Source organism: Mesoplodon mirus (assembly GCF_964341445.2).
Source record: "Mesoplodon mirus genome assembly, chromosome: 2".
In the NCBI taxonomy this organism is placed as follows: domain Eukaryota; kingdom Metazoa; phylum Chordata; class Mammalia; order Artiodactyla; family Ziphiidae; genus Mesoplodon; species Mesoplodon mirus.
The window spans coordinates 109,448,864-109,466,794 of record NC_138977.1 but is presented as its reverse complement, the minus strand read 5'-3'; the positions used below and the strand labels follow the sequence as shown (position 1 = coordinate 109,466,794).

General features: G+C 42.6%; 1 protein-coding gene across 14 annotated transcripts in view; it reads right to left on the bottom strand.

Moving 5' to 3' along the window:
- The window catches only part of RHOBTB1 (Rho related BTB domain containing 1), a 70,815-nt gene that overhangs the window by 12,032 nt on the left and 40,852 nt on the right, over window positions 1-17,931 (bottom strand). For 13 of the 14 annotated variants that reach the window (XR_014293256.1, XM_082611724.1, XM_082611727.1 and 10 more), the window contains 3 exons: window positions 9,574-9,759; window positions 6,020-6,999; window positions 4,215-4,333 (listed from right to left, as the gene is read on the bottom strand). Coding sequence is in view for 13 of the 14 variants with exons in the window: in XM_082611724.1 (XP_082467850.1) it covers window positions 4,215-4,333; window positions 6,020-6,999; window positions 9,574-9,759 (1,285 nt within the window). In the remaining variant the exon portion in view is untranslated. Of the gene's footprint in view, window positions 1-4,214; window positions 4,334-6,019; window positions 7,000-9,573; window positions 9,760-15,064; window positions 15,123-17,931 lie in introns of all 14 variants that reach the window. The other variant, XM_082611721.1, reaches the window with a different exon arrangement.

The following is a 17,931-nucleotide window of genomic DNA, read 5'->3' as shown; positions in this document are numbered from 1 at the left end:
TCTCAACCACTGCGCCACCAGGGAAGCCCTAACATTTTTTTTTAAAGCAATGGCTCTTTTTGGCAAATAATGTTAGGGACCCTCAGAAGTAACCAGCAAATGAGAAAAAACTAAAACACTTTCAGAACACGCATTTTTTTCCCCTCACTGCTGATTTTCTTTAAAAGGCTGTTTCTGTGATTTCAACATTCATGATGAACTGAATAGCAACAGAGCAACCGTTTTTATAGAACTTTAAAAAATAATACAAATAAAAGAAATGGAATTTAAAATGTTGTGCCCAGGCTTCCCTGGTGGCACAGTGGTTGAGAGTCTGCCTGCCGATGCAGGGGACATGGGTTCATGCCCCGGTCCGGGAAGATCCCACATGCCGTGGAGCGGCTAGGCCCGTGAGCCATGGCCACTGAGCCTTCACGCCTGGAGCCTGTGCTCCGCAACAGGAGAGGCCACAACAGTGAGAGGCCCGCGTACTGCAAAAAAAAAAAAAAATGTTGTGCCCTATCTGCTGAATGTAGCTTTAAAAAATATAAGAATATAATGCTACCCTAAACAACGACCCATATTCCAGTTTAGTTGGTTTAAAATTTTAATTGCGAAGATCAGCTCAGACTATCAGGCTTATAATTAGAGATGGTCTCATAGAGAATGAGAAAGTATTCTAGATCCAGAGCATTGCTTCCTACAAGCCAGGCATGCATTTTTAATGAACCACTTGCTGAGTACCTCTGGGGAGAAAATTATGCTTACTGCTACATTAAAAGTAATGAGAAAAACAGAAGTAAAATACAGTGTCTTCTTAAATATTAAACGACAAAAAAAGTTAAAGGAACATCAGTGGGCATATTTTATTCCTTTCTGGATATGCATGTGAATTCTATTAATGCAAAAAAAAAAAAAGAGAGAGACTGGATTTTGTGGAGGATGTCAGATTTTCAGAAGACAAAGAGTTAAAAGGTGGCCTAGAAAGAAAAGGCCCATGTGAATACGCATCTCAATTAACCATTAAGCATTTATTGAGCCTTTAACCAAATGCCTCTTCTTACCCCCATAACCATCTCTACTACATTTCGCTAGTTTAGGAAGGGAACTGGGGGCTTGTTACCTGAAGGCTTTTGGGGGACAAAGATCTTGAGCTCCTCATGGAAACAATTTAATAAGAATCCTCCAGGATAATCGTCACTGACACTCCTTGAGCCTTTGCATGTTCTAGGCACCAAATCTGATGCTTTACACGCGTATCCTCATGCCTTACCTGCCCTTTGAAAAAGGTTCTCTTGTGGTCCCCATTTTAGAGATGAGGACACAGGTCTAAAGAGGGTCAGACTCTTGCCCAAGGTCAAGCTGAGACTAGAGTTCATAACTATGTAAATTACAGTCTACCCTGGAAATCACGAGAAAGGGCGGGAAAGGCTGGACATATCCATAGCTCATGCCATTCTTCGTATATGAGGTGCCCTGGCACAGACCTTCAGTTGCTTGGTTCCATGGCCTTTGTCTCTTGAGCTGGGTTGAATCTCTACATCCCTATCAGGCTCAGCTGCAGTTCTCCATGGTGAGTGACCTAGTCCTTAGGGGGTGGGGGGCAGGGTGAAGCTAAACAGGTGCCGTCCCTGGGAGAGGCTGTGACGCCGCATACACGTGTGGTTCACATCAGCTGCCAAGTTTTTGTTTTGGTCACCTCTCCCGCACATTTTAATCTGGAGACAATTACAGTCCATTCTGGGAAGGGATAAAGGGGATTAGCATTTGTGAGGTCAGCTCTGACAGTGTCCCTTTGTGGGACAGTGGGCTCTTGACCTCGATCAACTTCTCTCTGCTGGGTGAAGAGCAGGCTGTCTGTGGCACACATTTCAGAGAGCTGGAAAAAGAAGGGAAGCGAGCCTCTGGACTCTTTATCTCAGGAGATTACTGAAGTCGGCGACGCGCCAGTTGGATGAGGTGTTATGAATTGGTGGCTTCCCCCAATTTTCTTGGAAGTGAGAGGGAAGGAATATCATCAACGCTACCAGCATCCAAATAGGACTGAGGTCATTTTGCATTTAGCACTTACGACGTGCTTTGCAAGTATCAGCTCTCACACCTCACAACCACATTATGGGTTACGATCGCCTTTTCCAGATGGGGAGGCTGGAGCCCAGCAAGGTGGTCACTTGCCCAAGGCTACTCAGCTTTTTACGTAGGGGAGTTGGGGGATCTGAGCCTCACAGCCCTTTCTTCACTGGGCGGCGTCTACCAGCTGCTGTCATCTCAGTAACGATGCTCCCAAACACCTCTGATGGCCCAGGAAAGATTTCATTTAGCTACAGGTAAGGACCTCCTGATTTACAAAGGCTGGCAGACACCAGAAGAGGTCATCAGGATAATTCTAACATCTTTTCCCCCAACAGCAGACAGTCTTTGGCTGGGGGTCGGTTTAGGGGCAGCTGTAGTTTTTTCTGGAAGCAGGAGTGTGGCCTAGTGACAGCTGGCTATCCTGGCTTGTGATTCTAGGATTCTGTTTCCCTACTTGGGGATGCAAATGCAGGCGTCTGGGTCACAAAGGGAGTGCTCGGATTTCTGGTGTGAGGGCACCCCTTTGGAAAAGTTAGCTATTGTTTTCTGTATTTCTGTTACAAGTTTGGAGAGATGCTGAGATAAGCATAACAAGCCTCTTAGGACAATAAGCTTGTGTCCCCATGTTTTTTTTTTTTTTTTCTTAAAAAAGATGGTTAAGAAATACCTGCAAAACTCGACAGAAAAAATGCCTACCTCTAGACTAAAGTTAGAAACGCTTGAAGGGAGTTTTTCTGTCTTTTCCAACAGTTTGTAAAAAGGTAGAGATACAGGGTCTCCAAGACACTGCTTGCTCTGCTGTAAGAATATCCCTCTTTTGGAGATAAGGCCAGCGTTTGTCAGGTTACCCAGTGGCTTCTACTAGATGTAACAAGCATTCCAAGAGGACTTTCAGAGGAGTCACACTTTGCTCCATTACTGTTTCCCTAGAGTTGACAAACCCTAGAGTTGAGACAGATCAGGGCACAGCCTCAGGGAGAGTTGCAGCTCTAGGCACCTTGAGCGTGACCTAGTGCATCCCCCATCTTGCGGATAAGGGGACCGAGGCCCAAGAAGGTGGCTTTTTAAGATTCCCCGTCTGTTACTAGCAGAGCTGAGCCCAGGACATAAGTCACTAAAGACACTTTTCAGTCTCCACCTTCTGGAAGACAGTCTGCCCCGCTTCGATGTGATTTTGAGAGTACTTTGCGTGGTGACATTTGTTAAAAAATATAGCTGAGCATGTTTTCAGGGGCAAGGAGAGCTGTGAGGATGGAAGGATACAGGAGCACATAGGGGCTCACACAGAACAAGTGAGCGACAGACAACAGCTCCTCATAATTGCAGAATTAAGACGGTGAAGGGGCTTCCCTGGTGGCGCAGTGGTTGACAGTCCACCTGCCGATGCAGGGGACACAGGTTCGTGCCCCGGTCCGGGAAGATCCCACATGCCGCGGAGCGGCTGGGCCCGTGAGCCATGGTTGCTGAGCCTGCATGTCCGGAGCCTGTGCTCCGCAACGGGAGAGGCCACAACAGTGAGAGGCCCACATACCGCAAAAAAAAAAAAAAGAAAAAAAGGAAGACGGTGACCTGACAGTGAAGCACTGCCTAAAAAACTATTCCAGGGCTTCCCTGGTAGCGCAGTGGTTGAGAATATGCCTGCCAATGCAGGGGACATGGGTTCGAGGCCTGGTCTGGGAAGATCCCACATGCCGCGGAGCAACTGGGCCCGTGAGCCACAACTACTGAGCCTGCGCATCTGGAGCCTGTGCTCCGCACCAAGAGAGGCTGCGATAGTGAGAGGCCCGCGCACTGCAATGAAGAGTGGCCCCTGCTTGCCACAACTAGAGAAAGCCCTCGCACAAAACAAAGACCCAACACAGCCAAAATAAGTATATAAAAAACAAAACAAAACAAAAAACTATTCCGGATTTCCCTGGCGGTCCAGTGGTTAGGACTCCAGTCTTCCACTGCAGGGGACCACGTTTGATCTCTGGTCGGGGAAGTTCTGCGTGCCCGGCAGTGTGGCCAAAAAAAAAAAAAAAGAAAAATTACAAAACAAACAAACCTATTCCAAGTTAGCAGTTAAAGAATCGAAGTCCTCTGGCCAGTTAAACATTTTCTAATATAAATACGCACGCACATTCATAAAGATGACGCTTGGGCTTTTCGGAGGCACCTACCTCACTGTTGGCGCTTTCGACGAACGACCCCCCGAACATGGCAGCCATCCACTTGCAGCTGCAAATCAGCAGCGGTTTGTGGGCACTGATGGCTCCATCGTCCAACTTAAATGTCACATCTGCCCAAGGATGGAGGAAGCATAAGCGTGAGCCAACGTCCCCGAGAGACTTCCACCCACGCGCCTCAGCCTACGTCTCTCATCTTCTCTCCTCCATACCTTTAATCACTGATGTTGTGTCCACCCCTCCCCATCCTCCCCAGCACCCCCCGATCCCCCGCCTTGGGCACACCCAATTCTCACCGTGTCCTCCGAGGATTAAGGAGTAAGCAGTTAAAATTACACAAAGGGTCACAACACAAATTCTCTGAACCATAAAGTAACGTAAAGGAGAGGAATATATTTTCATCCTTATTATGAAAAATTTCAAACATAGAGAACAGTGGAAAGAATAGTACAACGACAACTTGCTTTTCACATGCTTAACATTTTGTCGTGTTTGCCTTAGCTCTACATATATTTATATATATTTTACATTTATGTAGACATTTTTTAACAGCATGATACTTCACTCCTAACTACTTTATTAATAAAGAATTTTCTAAAACTAAGAACATTCTCCTAGATAACCATACCATTATTCTTAAGAAAATTAGGAATAATTCCCTAATATAATCCATTATCTAGTTCATATTCAAATTTTTCTAATTACCCTCAATTGTATTTTATAAGTATTTTTTTAATTAAACAGAATCCAATTGAAGCTCCCACACTGTATTTGGTTAATATACCTCTGTAGTAAGGAAAGGGAGATTTCATCACTTTCACTTAAGGTCTATTGTTTACTGTGGGTTTGTAACATTTTATTAACTTTCAAGACTGCTTCTGTACCATGATGGTCAATGTCTGGAGTAAATATTACTCAAAGCTTCAAAATTAATGAACGGATTCAGCTACCACCTATTACATGTATATTACTATGACAGGCATTATGAAAGAGAAAAACAGAAGTATCCCTATAAATAGAAGTCAGGAAGTCAAAGTTTTACAATGAAACATACACAGAGAGGACAATTACAGAACAAAAATAGCACAAGCCTGTAAGATAGGACAAGCATGGGCCAGTCGCCCGTCTTGGATACAGGCCACCAGGGTGCTTAAGCAATTACATAAGGGCACTGTGGGCAGCCCTCGGCACAGTTATCAAAGACAAGGAAGGGGCGAGAAGGATACAGATAAGCAGCGTAAAGGAGGGTGAGAAGTGAAAGGAGAGGGATTAGAGACAGATGAGGCTTTCCAGATGGGAATGCAGAGGGTCACCAAAACGGCCTCAAGGATTTCAGTGGCCTCGGGAACAAAGGTCACTGATTTTTGTCATGGGTATGTGCCGAAGGGTCAAAACACACTTGATCAGGGAAGGAATCCTGAAGGGCAATTGTGAGCATCAAACTGACTGGCTGAGGCTCAGGGGTAGCTCGACCTACCCTTGAGAAGCACTGTGATAGCATGGGGCTTTAGGGGGCAGCTTGCATTCAAATCCTGGCTCAATCATTTACTACCTGTATAACCATGGGCCAGTTACCTAACCTCTCTGTCCCTCGGTTTCCCCATCAGCAAAACGGAGATCATCACATTTAACCCTCAAGTCTGTGAGAATGAAATAAGTAAAATACATGTAACTTAGGTACGTGGGGGAAGAGTACTTATGTATGCTAGCGATGGTTACCCTTCCCCTCCTCATGTTTGGCTAACGTTTGATCAAAGGCAACCAGAGGTATCGGTGACTTTGCCATTGGACCCACTCACCTGAGAATGTCCCCTTGCTGAGACACTCTTTTATCCGATTGGCTTTCCGGACGTGAAACGCTTTCGTAATCTCCTGGTTCATGAAGGCTTCCTTGTTCATGATGTTTTCCACCATCATCCGCAAATCAAACATCTCTAGGACCTCTGCAATCTGAGCCAGGCCCACCAGATCCTTTTCCTTTTCATCCAGTTGCCCTGTATAGAGAAACTGGAGCAGGGTCCGGAAAGGGCCTGGCTGGACAGATGGGTCCATCCTGACCACAGTCATGGGGCCCACCCGCTTTGAAATGGGGTTGACCTGCATCTCCTTGTGCATGCCAACGAAACCCTTACTCCAGCCTGACAGGGTCTGTGTCTCCGCCGCTGAGCCCTCAGCTTCCAGCCCCGGGGTCTCCTGTTGGGACAGGTTCTGGCTTGAGGATGTCCACTGATCGGCCTGAGGTGTCCTTGGGGTGCCCTCCTCCCTTTCCTCGTCTGGGTCAAGACTCAGGGCCCGCCCCTGGACATCCCTTCTCTGCTTCTCTTGCTCAAAAGCTCCTTCGCTCCAGTGGGGGGTTTCTTCACATTCCATTAAAAAGAGATCATAAAATTTGGAAGAGGAGGTAGCGAGGTAAATTCGGTGTGCGAAGATCCGCTCCTGGTCCTGGAGGATGAACAGGACGTCAGCACACAGAGGATTGTCCAGTAAACAGGCGGCTTCGTTCGTCCCTGTGGAGGGACATTCTGGAACTTTGATGACCGGTGGAGGGGCTTTTGGAGGTAGGAATGGTGCCTGAAGTAAAGGTTTCTGGACTTTCTTTAGGTGGGATTTCCAGAACTGCAGGTGCCGGCGGGAAATGAGGGCGGCTCGGATTGCATTGTCAAACACATCCTTGACTCCAAACTGGTCAAATACGCTTGTTTCATAGTAGGGTATGCCCAGTTCCTTTGCAACCTCTCGGCCTTTTTCTGGGGGCAAAATATCCCCTCTTTTTATGGGCCTGAAATAGAATACCTTAAAAATTAGAATCAGTCTTATTTCAGGAAAGAAAATAGTAACCAGGGCCTATCTAAGCACCTAAATGGATTATACATTTAAAATCCTATTCAGGCTTTTAACCAGACTCTTGAAAAATCTACCAACCTTAAGACTTGCAAATAGAAAGGACTTACGACTGCAGGAAAAATAAAATGCTTCTGGTAGTAACAACAATAACTCAAGTATCAGCCATTTGCTAGCTATGTGATCCTGGGCAAGTTACTTAACCTCTTTAAGCCTTGGTTTTCCCATCTGTAAAATAGGAAGAATAATAGTGAGTACTTGCATCTTAAAGGACGATTGGAAGGTTTAAATGAGATATTTGCCCAGCATAGTACCTGTTCCACAGTAAGTGCTTGATAAGTGTTAGCTGTTATCATCATTGCCACCATCATCGGCATCATTTTCATCATTATCCCCTTATGCTTACATTTTGCTTTATACCTTAAAAATCAATCCATATTCATTTTCTTACTTGAGCCTCACAGCAACTCTATGGGTATTATATTTGTTCTACATTCTGAAGAAACTGAGGCAGAGAGTTTAAAGGGTTTTTGCCTAAGGTCACATTTGCAAGTTGCTGAGAGACCTTTCCTAAGCAATGAGAATCTAGAACTCCCTGGTTCTAGACTAAATGATCCATGTCCAACAGCTCATTAAGTCTCCTCTATTAGGTTTGTGAGCCTTCTATCATATCTCACCGCTTCTCTTTACTTCCACACTCTTCAGTCAGGCCCTCATCATCTTTTGCCTGGACTAGTACATAAGCCTCTTAACTCATCTTTCTTCAGATTCTCCACACTTTCGCTCACAGTGCTCACGGTTGCACGAAAATTCCTCACATAATACAAGTACGACTTAGCCGCAGTTCTTTAAAGAAACTTCCTCTGGTTCCACAGAGCCCGTGGAATAAAGTCTACACCCTTTAGACTGGCACACAAGGCCCGTTTACAATCTAATCGAACCCCAGGAAGCCAAATGTTTGGATGCAGTACTGGCAGAATAGTGCTGTAATGATGGCAGAACCGTGGTCAAGACACAGATGGATTCCAGAATGTAGGCAAGAAGGGATCTGTCGTTATACTCTTCACACACACATCCTTGATTCTGAGACACACTCTTAGGAGATGATCTTCCTAAATAAATACTTGGCTTACAAGACCAAGGGTGATGTGTGTGACAGGCACCGGCCTTAGGAGCAATAAGAACACTGGGTAGAATTTGGATTTGAGGACCTAGATGGAAAAGGGGGAAAACTGCAGCTTGTTGTAAAGGCGGAAGGGAAGTGAGGAGAGGAAGAAGGGATAACTTCATCACTAACTGATGAATCTCTTTAAGGCTTAGCTCAGATGCCACCTCCTTCATGAAATCTCAGAACTGTCTATGGAAAGGACTGTCCCCTGAAGCTCTGTAACCCTCCTCCAGGCCTCCGCACATCGACGGTGTGAGGCCCGGCTATCCTAACCTTTGAAACAGAAAGTTCCGAGGCCAGGGGCTAATCCCTCATTTGCCAGGAGTCCTCTTTCCCTCTACGTGGCTTATGATATTCAATTCCTAGTCCATGCATTTAAGAATAGAAGGAACATGAACTGTTTTCAGAACATTCATCCAAGACATACCTAGAACATCAGAAATTATCTCAACAAAGTACCATTTGCTTTTGCTGTGAGAGCATAAAAACTTGTATCTGTATAAAATTTTCTAACAACCCTATTAAGGCAAGTACCTACCTGGAAGGAAGGTATTAATATCAACATTTTGGGAAAAGCTATGCTCACCAGCAAAAAACGGAGTTGAGCATAAAACGTATAAAATTATTTTTAAAAAGAGAATATTGAAGGAGCACAGCTTTTGGAAAAGCTCTTATTCCATGCCCCTGCCACCAAGATTGGTATCCACATTTTATACAGAATGAAACAAATTCTCCTTCAAGTTGTATTTTAAATGTGTGACGCTTTAAACATATCACCACTAGAGCCATTTAAAAGGCAGTGTTGCAGTTTTGCAACCATAGGTCTATATAGTTTTTAAAAACTGGACATTGCCAACTTTGGAATGAAATACTCTCAGAGGTTGGATGGAGGAAAATGAGAAGATTAAAAACACCTGGATATATGTGTTTGCATGAACCTAATGTTCCTGGGGGCAAGAATTATGGCTGATGGCTCTGAATGTCAGTTAACTTTACTGTAATATAATTTCCTGAAAGACATTATTATGAGTAGCTAACATTTTGTTTAATACTTTGCAAAGTTCAAAGCACTTTAATACACTCCATCTCATAATTAGAGAATTCACTTCAATCGCTGGTCAACCATTTTACAAAAATGGGTTCCTGCCTAAGAAGTGATGGTGAGCTTGAGAGGGGTCAGGGACATACACCCCTTCCTCATGTTTAACAAGCAAACCTCAAGCATATGGCTGATTGATGGGGTCCCAGAGCCACTGAAGAACAGAACCCAAGGCTACAGAGACGACTGCAACCTCTAAATTTTAATTTGGCCGGCACAGTGAAACACTGCGTCCCTCGGCTTACCTTGCTAAAGGGCGTCTGGCTCTATTAACAGCCTCAAGATCAGCATAGCGGAGATCTAGCTGGCAGCCAACTAGAACAACAGGTGTGCGAGGGCAAAAGTGCTTGATTTCTTGATACCACATCGTTTTCACATGATTTAGGGAATTGGGATTAGCGATCGAAAAACAGAGGACCACAACATCGGACCTAAAAGGAAATCACAAAAGAAGTTGTATTGCCTTTTAACTTTTATTTTCTCTTTTATCATTATGGTTCCTCCCCTCCCCCATCCATCTAATGCCATATCATGTCACAGTTTAAAAAAAAAAAAGACCAGATATTAAAATACATCTTGGTGTCATGCAAACAGCCCATTAAGCCTCCACATTCCAGCACCCACACAGCCTGAGTTCATTTCCATGTTGCACTGCAGAAGGCCTATGCATTGAAAGGTTTCCAATGATGTTATTTTACAGTACAGATGGTTATCCAAACTAGACTCAGGTCTGGAACCACCACATGCTGAACTATTTCTGTTCATCACAAGAAATAGTTTCAAGATAAAAGAAAATAATAAAAAATACCATTTACCACTGTAAACAGAAAGGTGATGATGACTCAATGAGATAAAGCAAACAGTTTAAACATTACAAAAAAATGTAACAGGTATTTGCTGTACAGGGTCGGCAAATACACAGAAGGATTTCTGCCCTTCTTCTCCCTTAAGCGCACATGGAGAGAGCACAACCACTTATCTTTTTCTGAAAAGGAAAAGTCCTGAATTTGCAGGAGTTTCGACTTTTTGCTAGGTATAAGGCAAGAAGGCAGTGTTTAACGTAAAACTAGCCGGAGTTAGTCAGACAGCTAATAAGATGGATGAGAAAATGTTGGAAGCAGATTTCTCAAATGTGATATATGACACAGAGCAGATATATGGAAAAAAGGAAAATTGTTTTATAGTCAATTGTGACATAAGGATCTTCCATGTTTTATATAATAACCTATCATTCTAGGAGCCAAAGAACCGTTTTACAAAACAGTTGTCAATTATGGTGTTTGACAGATAACTGCTAAAAGGTATCTTTAATAAGAATTATAAACCATCTTTCTAGGTTCAAATATGTAGAATGATGACTTTGAAAACATGGAGGCAGAAGAATATAAAGAATAGAAAAAGTTATAACCAAGGATTCAAGACTATTTTGCAGCTACATTCAGAAATAAACTTACAATTTTATTAGATGTTAATTTATTGCCTTTATTGTTTATATAATGAGAAGAATCAAGTCGATGAATCAAAACACCATCTTTTTAAATCATTAATGAGCTTCTCTCCCTACATATCAATGAAGACAAACAAATATATCCAGGCAACCATAAAATTTCTAAAAATAATCATTTGCAATGCAGCAAACTGCAGGGTGCTTACATAAAATGTAATTCACAAGTTGAGTATTTAAATTTATATCCAAGAAAAACTGCACCAGACCACAACAAATAGAGGGGAAAATCCTGACATTAAAATATTTACTAATTATAAAAGAGGACCCTAGGACTCAAAGCAGATGAGTGTATTAATCTGCATGTTTAAAATGCCCTTGAAATAAAGATCTTATCAAAAATTCTTGGGTACTGGAAAATATAATGTGTGTAAAAATATGCATAACTATATAAATGAAAGGGAAGCATGTCTTGTCTTTGGGATTCTGATTTAGTTAGCAGAATATTCTGTGCACAGTCTCACTCCTAATCAGCATAAATAATAGTATCCAGTAAAGTCAAGAATGCTTTGAATTTTACATTTTTTAGGAGCTGAGTTTTCTATTATTCATAATCCTATTTATATAGGATATCTGATGCAGCTCTGCTGTAAGCTTCAGCCTGATCATAAAATAAAGCTGCCAAGAATTCTGCACAGTGAGAATAATATGGCAGTATCTCAGGTTCAAAATCATAGGGAAAGAATTGAGAAAATGTATCCACCACCTAAATGTGGAACAGTACATATTGATATATGTATAAAATTTTTTCTAATTGGTGCCTTCTATTTCCATATTAAGGCACATGGCTATAAAGAAAATCATTCTCAGAGTTTAATTTATATGACAGACATGTAGCAAAATGTCAATTCTGCTATCTAATTTTATGATACAGCATGTGAGGTTTTGAAATCAGAGCAGCTCTGTTGCCAAGGTTACCGTGATAACACTCATGCCACTGAACCTATACTAGTTTCTATCCACATGACCTGTAAACAAGTACAGACAGGACCTTGGGGGCTGGAAAAAATGGCATCTCCTGATGATAGCAGCACAATGCCATTGCACAATACAGGTCCGGAGGGCCCAACTTCTAACTATGTCAAATCAATATTTCAGTGCATGAAATGCTGTTGGAAAGCTAGAAAAAGAATTCAATGCTCTGTAAATATTTTGCCTCAAAAGGATGATAGTTAAAGAGAAGAGGCTGTACTGAGAGCAACGCTACCTCTGAAGTGAAAATAACTTGAGTCAAAATTCTATTTGCATCCTTGGAATAAGGTTATTCTTTTTCCTTTTTTGAAATGCATGTTTAGATGCTATGAAAATCTGTCCCCATGATTTTACATTAAAAGTAGTTTAAAAATTAGATCATATTTTATCTACCAACCTGCTTAAATATCTTTAACCCTTGTTGATTTAAATACAAATTCAAGTTAAGAAACATTATGTGCAGAGGCCTGCCATATGAATGTAGTGTTCTAAACCTGATCTTAAGCAAAAGCCTGAGAATCAATGGCCATAGGGATAGAGCTATAGAAAGACGCTGCTTTGACATATTCCTTCTCATCCCAGCATTCTTTTCTAATTCCTAATTCTCAACACATCAGGATCCTCTATGATATAAACACCTATATAATCAAGTAGCTATTTTTAGAATGCCATTTATTCCCTGTAGATTTTGAGCCATTTTTCTATCTGGTCAAAGAAGGCACAAGACCTGCAGCTAAGAATATCTCCAGCTTTAGGCAGAATTCCAAGGAGCCAGAGATACTAAATAACTTTTAATCAAAACATTCATTCCTGGGTGGAGACTGTTCAATGTCTGACACAAGCTGGTGTTTAAAAATGCCATTCCTGTAAAAGATAAAAAGAAAAAGGCAAGTTCTAGCATTTCTGCTTCTATGGGCTCTGTTACACTTTTTTACTTTGAAGAGTTGAGTTTAAAAATAATTGGGAGGGGGAGGTGTGATGAGGACATTCTCACAGATTAGGCAGCAGGGTTGGCCTAGAAATGACCTCAGGGTTCCTATTTCAGCTGTAAAAAGAATCTGATGGGATTTAAGTGGAGTCCTACAGCTATTTGGGGTAGAAAGCACGAGAATTCAGAGGCAAAGCACATAGGAGACAAAACTCTAAACTCCAGAACTTGAAATATTGAGAAGGAAAGGAAAGATTTGGATTTTTTTGGACTGGGCTAAGTGGCTTTATTAAAGAAAGCCAGGATTACAAAGGATTTTAGAGTGCTGCTTGCCTATGAATGTTTATTTTTTGGAGAAAAATGTGATTTATTGTTTCTAAGGGGAAAATATCAATATAAAAGTTTCACTAGGATACTGACACATCCAATAATGCCCATGAAATAATGTTTTGATTAGACAAGTGAAAAACAATCCAAAGTAAATCTATGTGTTGAAACAATTGCGGATCTCTAGTTTCATGGAGGGGTGGGACCAGAGGGAGACCTAGTCATCCCCAAAATGCTTGAGCTGATAAAGCCAACCTCAGTTGTAGCAGTTCTTCTTCAGATATTAAACAAACAGAAAAGCATATTTTTTTCAGCTATCTTTCAAGAACACTGGCCAAAGATAGCATGTGAAAGATTGGCAGAGATATTTGGATAACATAAGGCGTGCATGCAAAGTTGGGACCAATCTTTGTTGGAGGATTAAAGAAAACAAAATCTGAAAATGGTGCACCATACCCACATATCTTGGCCTGGGATAGACTTTTTAAAAAGTGTACTTTATTCATTACACTCTTTATTATATACGGCTATGGGCGTAGAGTAAAAATTTTTTTATGTGAAGTCTTTAAAGAATAGATTGAAATTAAATACATGGCGGATTTTCCTTTTAAGGTAATAATGTGTGTATATATACATTTCTTTTTCTTTTTCAAGCTAGACTTTAAACATTAAATGCCACACGTTTTCATGGCCTGTCTTTATAATATCTACGGTCAAATTAGCAAACTTGGTGGGAAAAGATCAGGGAAGCAAACAGAAGCTAAGTTTATCCTTTGAAGAAGTGATTAAAAAGGGTAGATAGAGCTTCCCTGGTGGCGCAGTGGTTGAGAGTCCACCTGCCGATGCAGGGGACACGGGTTCGTGCCCCGGTCCGGGAGGATCCCACATGCCGCGGAGGGGCTGGGCCCGCGAGCCATGGCCGCTGGGCCTGTGCGTCCGGAGCCTGTGCTCCGCAACGGGAGAGGCCACAACAGTGAGAGGCCCGTGTACCGCGAAAAAAAAAAAAATAATAAAAAATTTTAAAAAAGGTAGATAATCATTATCAAAAATTTGCTGTTAGGAATAAATTTTCTATGTTCTTTCTTATCACAAAAGTGCTTTCCTATCACAAAAGTGCTTTCCATCTTTTTAGTTTGTCTTCCGTTTTCTACTTTGCCATCATTGTCCAGCTAAGGAGCCATGGGCCTTGGGTTTTCTTATCTGCTTAGGTGAAAAAAAAAATTGCTAAATTATCCTTTATCTAAGTAAGACCAGGCCAACGTGGGCAACATGAAGGATAGTGGATTCCATCCAGTCCTCCAGATAGCTGTGAGCAGGACATCCAAGGGCCCTTCTCCAGTGTGCCAATTTTGGTTGGGTCTCTTGCTGATGAATACTTGGTAACCAAGAGTAAGCTACCAATTCTATTTACCCGAGTCTTGCTTGGAAGTATCTCCTTTTAACATATACTTTTAAGCCTTTCTATGTCACTACTGCCTATTATTGTTTCTTTAGTAGAGACTACCATATCCTTTATATATTGGTAGAGATCATGATCACATTTCAGTGGGTTTCTTTGTCAATGTACACAAGTCCTCTTCTGGCAAAGACTCAAGTAGGAGTCCCTGACCTCCTTCTCCCCACTGATAACCGAGGTAGCCTCTACGGAAACGTTTTCAAAACCATTCATGTCAGCAATACACCTTTCATGCATATAATCTGACAGCGCTGTGCAAACAGACAGATAAAAACAGCACAAAACAGCTGGGAGCATGGCAGAGAAAAGGAATGTGTAACACGTGGCTTTGGAAAATTTTAGTAGGGGAGCAGCCCGGTGTGTATGAGATGCGGAGGGAGTTGTCAGTGATGGTGAACATAACCACCTGGAGATGAATGGCTGTGTAAGCTCACACTCATGGAAAATGGAGAGGCCTGTAGGGGAGTGCCTGGCAGGGGATCTAGGGAGAGCAGGGCAGTACCATGCAGTGCCCTGGATGTGAGCAGAGAAATCAAGTCAATACTTTACCAATAGCAGTGAGGCTTCTTAAGTACAGATGTTATGTGGGGAAAACTGTGAAAACACCCTGAAATATATCCAGATTGGGGAGTGATTAGCATGCGTAACTATTTCTTCCAAGCCCATAACTGCATGTTTAGTAGGAAGCAACATTTTAAACCAGTCTTCCCCCACCCTCCAAACATGGGACCAAGCAATGCACACTCTCAAGTACAGGGAAGCCATGTCAACATCCCACCAATGCCACCAAATCCTAAAATAGATAATGCTCAAGTCTTAAAAATGGTTGGTTCTGCCATCATAGTGCAGATATCACAGAAGGCAATGGCCTGACCATATAGAAAGCTGTGGGTTATCATCTGATGGAAACCAGCTATTTTTTTAACTTGGTATCCCATTTTTCTATCTATGCTCCCTTTAGTGTACAAATCTGCTCTGACTTATAATGGGGTTATGTCCTGATAAACCCATCTAAATTGAAAATATCATAAATCAAAAATGCATTTAATATACTTAACTTACCAAACATCATAGCTTAGTCTCACGTACCCTAAATGTGCTCAGAACACTTACATTAGCATACAGTTGGGCAACAACTAACAAAAAGCCTATTTTATAATAAAGCATTGCATATCTCATGTAACTTATTGGATATGGTACTGAATGTGCAGAGTGGTTGTCTGGGTACAGAGAGTGGTTGTAAATTTATCAGTTGTTTACCCTGGTGACTGCGTGGCTCCCTGCCAATGCGCAGCAGCATGAGAGCATACAGTACCACAGATCGCTAGCCTGGGAAAAGATCAAAATTTAAAGTATGTTTGCTACTGAATGTGTATCACTTTTGCACCATCGTAAAGTAGAAAAATTGTAAATAGGACTATTATAAGTCAGAGACTGTCTGTATTCTTACACTGCACACAATCATCAGAAAAAGTGGAGTGCGTGTGAAATTGGGTGAAGCACAAGTAATTAATTAAAAGAATGGACTTGAGGATATGGGGAGGGGGAAGGGTAAGCTGTGACAAAGTGAGAGAGTGGCATGGACATATATACACTACCAAACGTAAGGTAGATAGATAGTGGGAAGCAGCTGCATAGCACAGGGAGATCAGCTCGGTGCTTTGTGACCACCTAGAGGGGTGGGATAGGGAGGGTGGGAGGGAGGGAGATGCAAGAGGTAAGAGATATGGGGACATATGTATATGTATAACTGATTCACTTATAAAGCAGAAACTAACACACCATTGTAAAGCAATTATACTCCAATAAAGATGTAAAAATAAAATAAAATAAAATAAATAGCTTGGGCCTCCCTGGTGGCGCAGTGGTTGAGAGTCCGCCTGCCGATGCAGGGGATACGGGTTCGTGCCCCGGTCTGGGAGGATCCCATATGCCGCGGAGCGGCTGGGCCCGTGAGCCATGGCCGCTGGGCCTGCGCGTCCGGAGCCTGTGCTCCGCAACGGGAGAGGCCACGGCAGTGAGAGGCCCGCATACCGCAAAAAAAATAAATAAATAAATAAATAAATAGCTTAAGCAATCTCATTTAACTCCTGATCAATGAAAGCAGGAAACACTGATGCAGAGAAAGCCTCCTTAACAGGAGAAAGTGAAATTGTGGTAATAAATTCTCTGCCTAAACTCCACCTCATTCTCATTTCTCTTCGGCTTGCCCTGAAGCTACATGACTGAGGAACTGCCTTCCAGCACTGTTTTCTACTAAGAGCAAGACTAGCTGCACATGTAACAATGCCTACATGTCAGCTAGACGGCCAGATGGGAGGGCTCCGGGATTAACCTCACTGACTCTTCTGAAACGAAACTGTGTGAACCAGCAAGATCATCCCACCACTTTTACCCAGGCCTCTCCCCAATCCTCTGGGAATCGATAAAGGTACAAGGACTTGCCAAGTCACTTATTCAGTATCAATAAGCAATCATTCAATCATTCCTCCCAGAACTATTAACTGATAACCTACTATGTGCCAGGTGCTCTTCCAGACATTTGTGTCTTTAACAAGTTAACAAGTTAAAGACACAAACCACTGTCCTCATTGTGCTCACCCTCGTCATGCTTATATTCAGCTGGAGAACAGAGACAATAAGCAAGACAAATAGGTAAAATATTTAGTATGCTAGGTGGTGACAAGTGCTAAGGAGGAAATATAGTGGGGAAGGGGGACAGAAATATTGGGGAGCATAAGCTGCTGTTGAAATGAGGTGGCCATGGAGGGCCTTACTGAGAAGGTGACATTTCAGGAGAGACCTGAAGGAAGTGAAGGAGCTGACATGTTGATATCTGTGGGGAGAACACTGTGGAAGAGGGAATGGCTAGTGCAAAGGTCCTGAGGCAGGAGCATTCCTGGGTTGTTTTCCTGAGGGCGAGGGGGAAAACAGCAGGAGCTGAGCTCAGAGAGGCAATGCTGGGCTGAGGTACAGAGGGCCTAATGGGTGTCTGGCTCTTACTCGGAGTGAACTGGTAGACGATTAGGGGTTTTTGAGCAGAATGATTTAATTTATGTGTTAACAGGATCACCCCACTGCCGTCATGAGAACTGACTAAATGGTGGTGGGGCGTGGGTTGTCAGGAGGGATAAGATAGAAGGAGAGGCCGGTTAAAAAAAAATAATCCAGAGGGAGATGGTGGTGACTTCGGCCTGGGAGTGGTGCAGGTGGTGAGAAGTGGCTGCATTCTTTATACACGTGGAAGCTAGAGCCACCAGGGTTTGCTGATGGAGCAGGTGTCAGATATGACCAAAAGGAGTCAAGAATGATGCTGGAATTTTTGCTCAGAGCAATTCTTTCTTCCCTGTTCCTGGTACTGACATCTTTAGCTCAGCATTTTAACACTGAATTGTACCTCTTTATGTTGCTGTCTT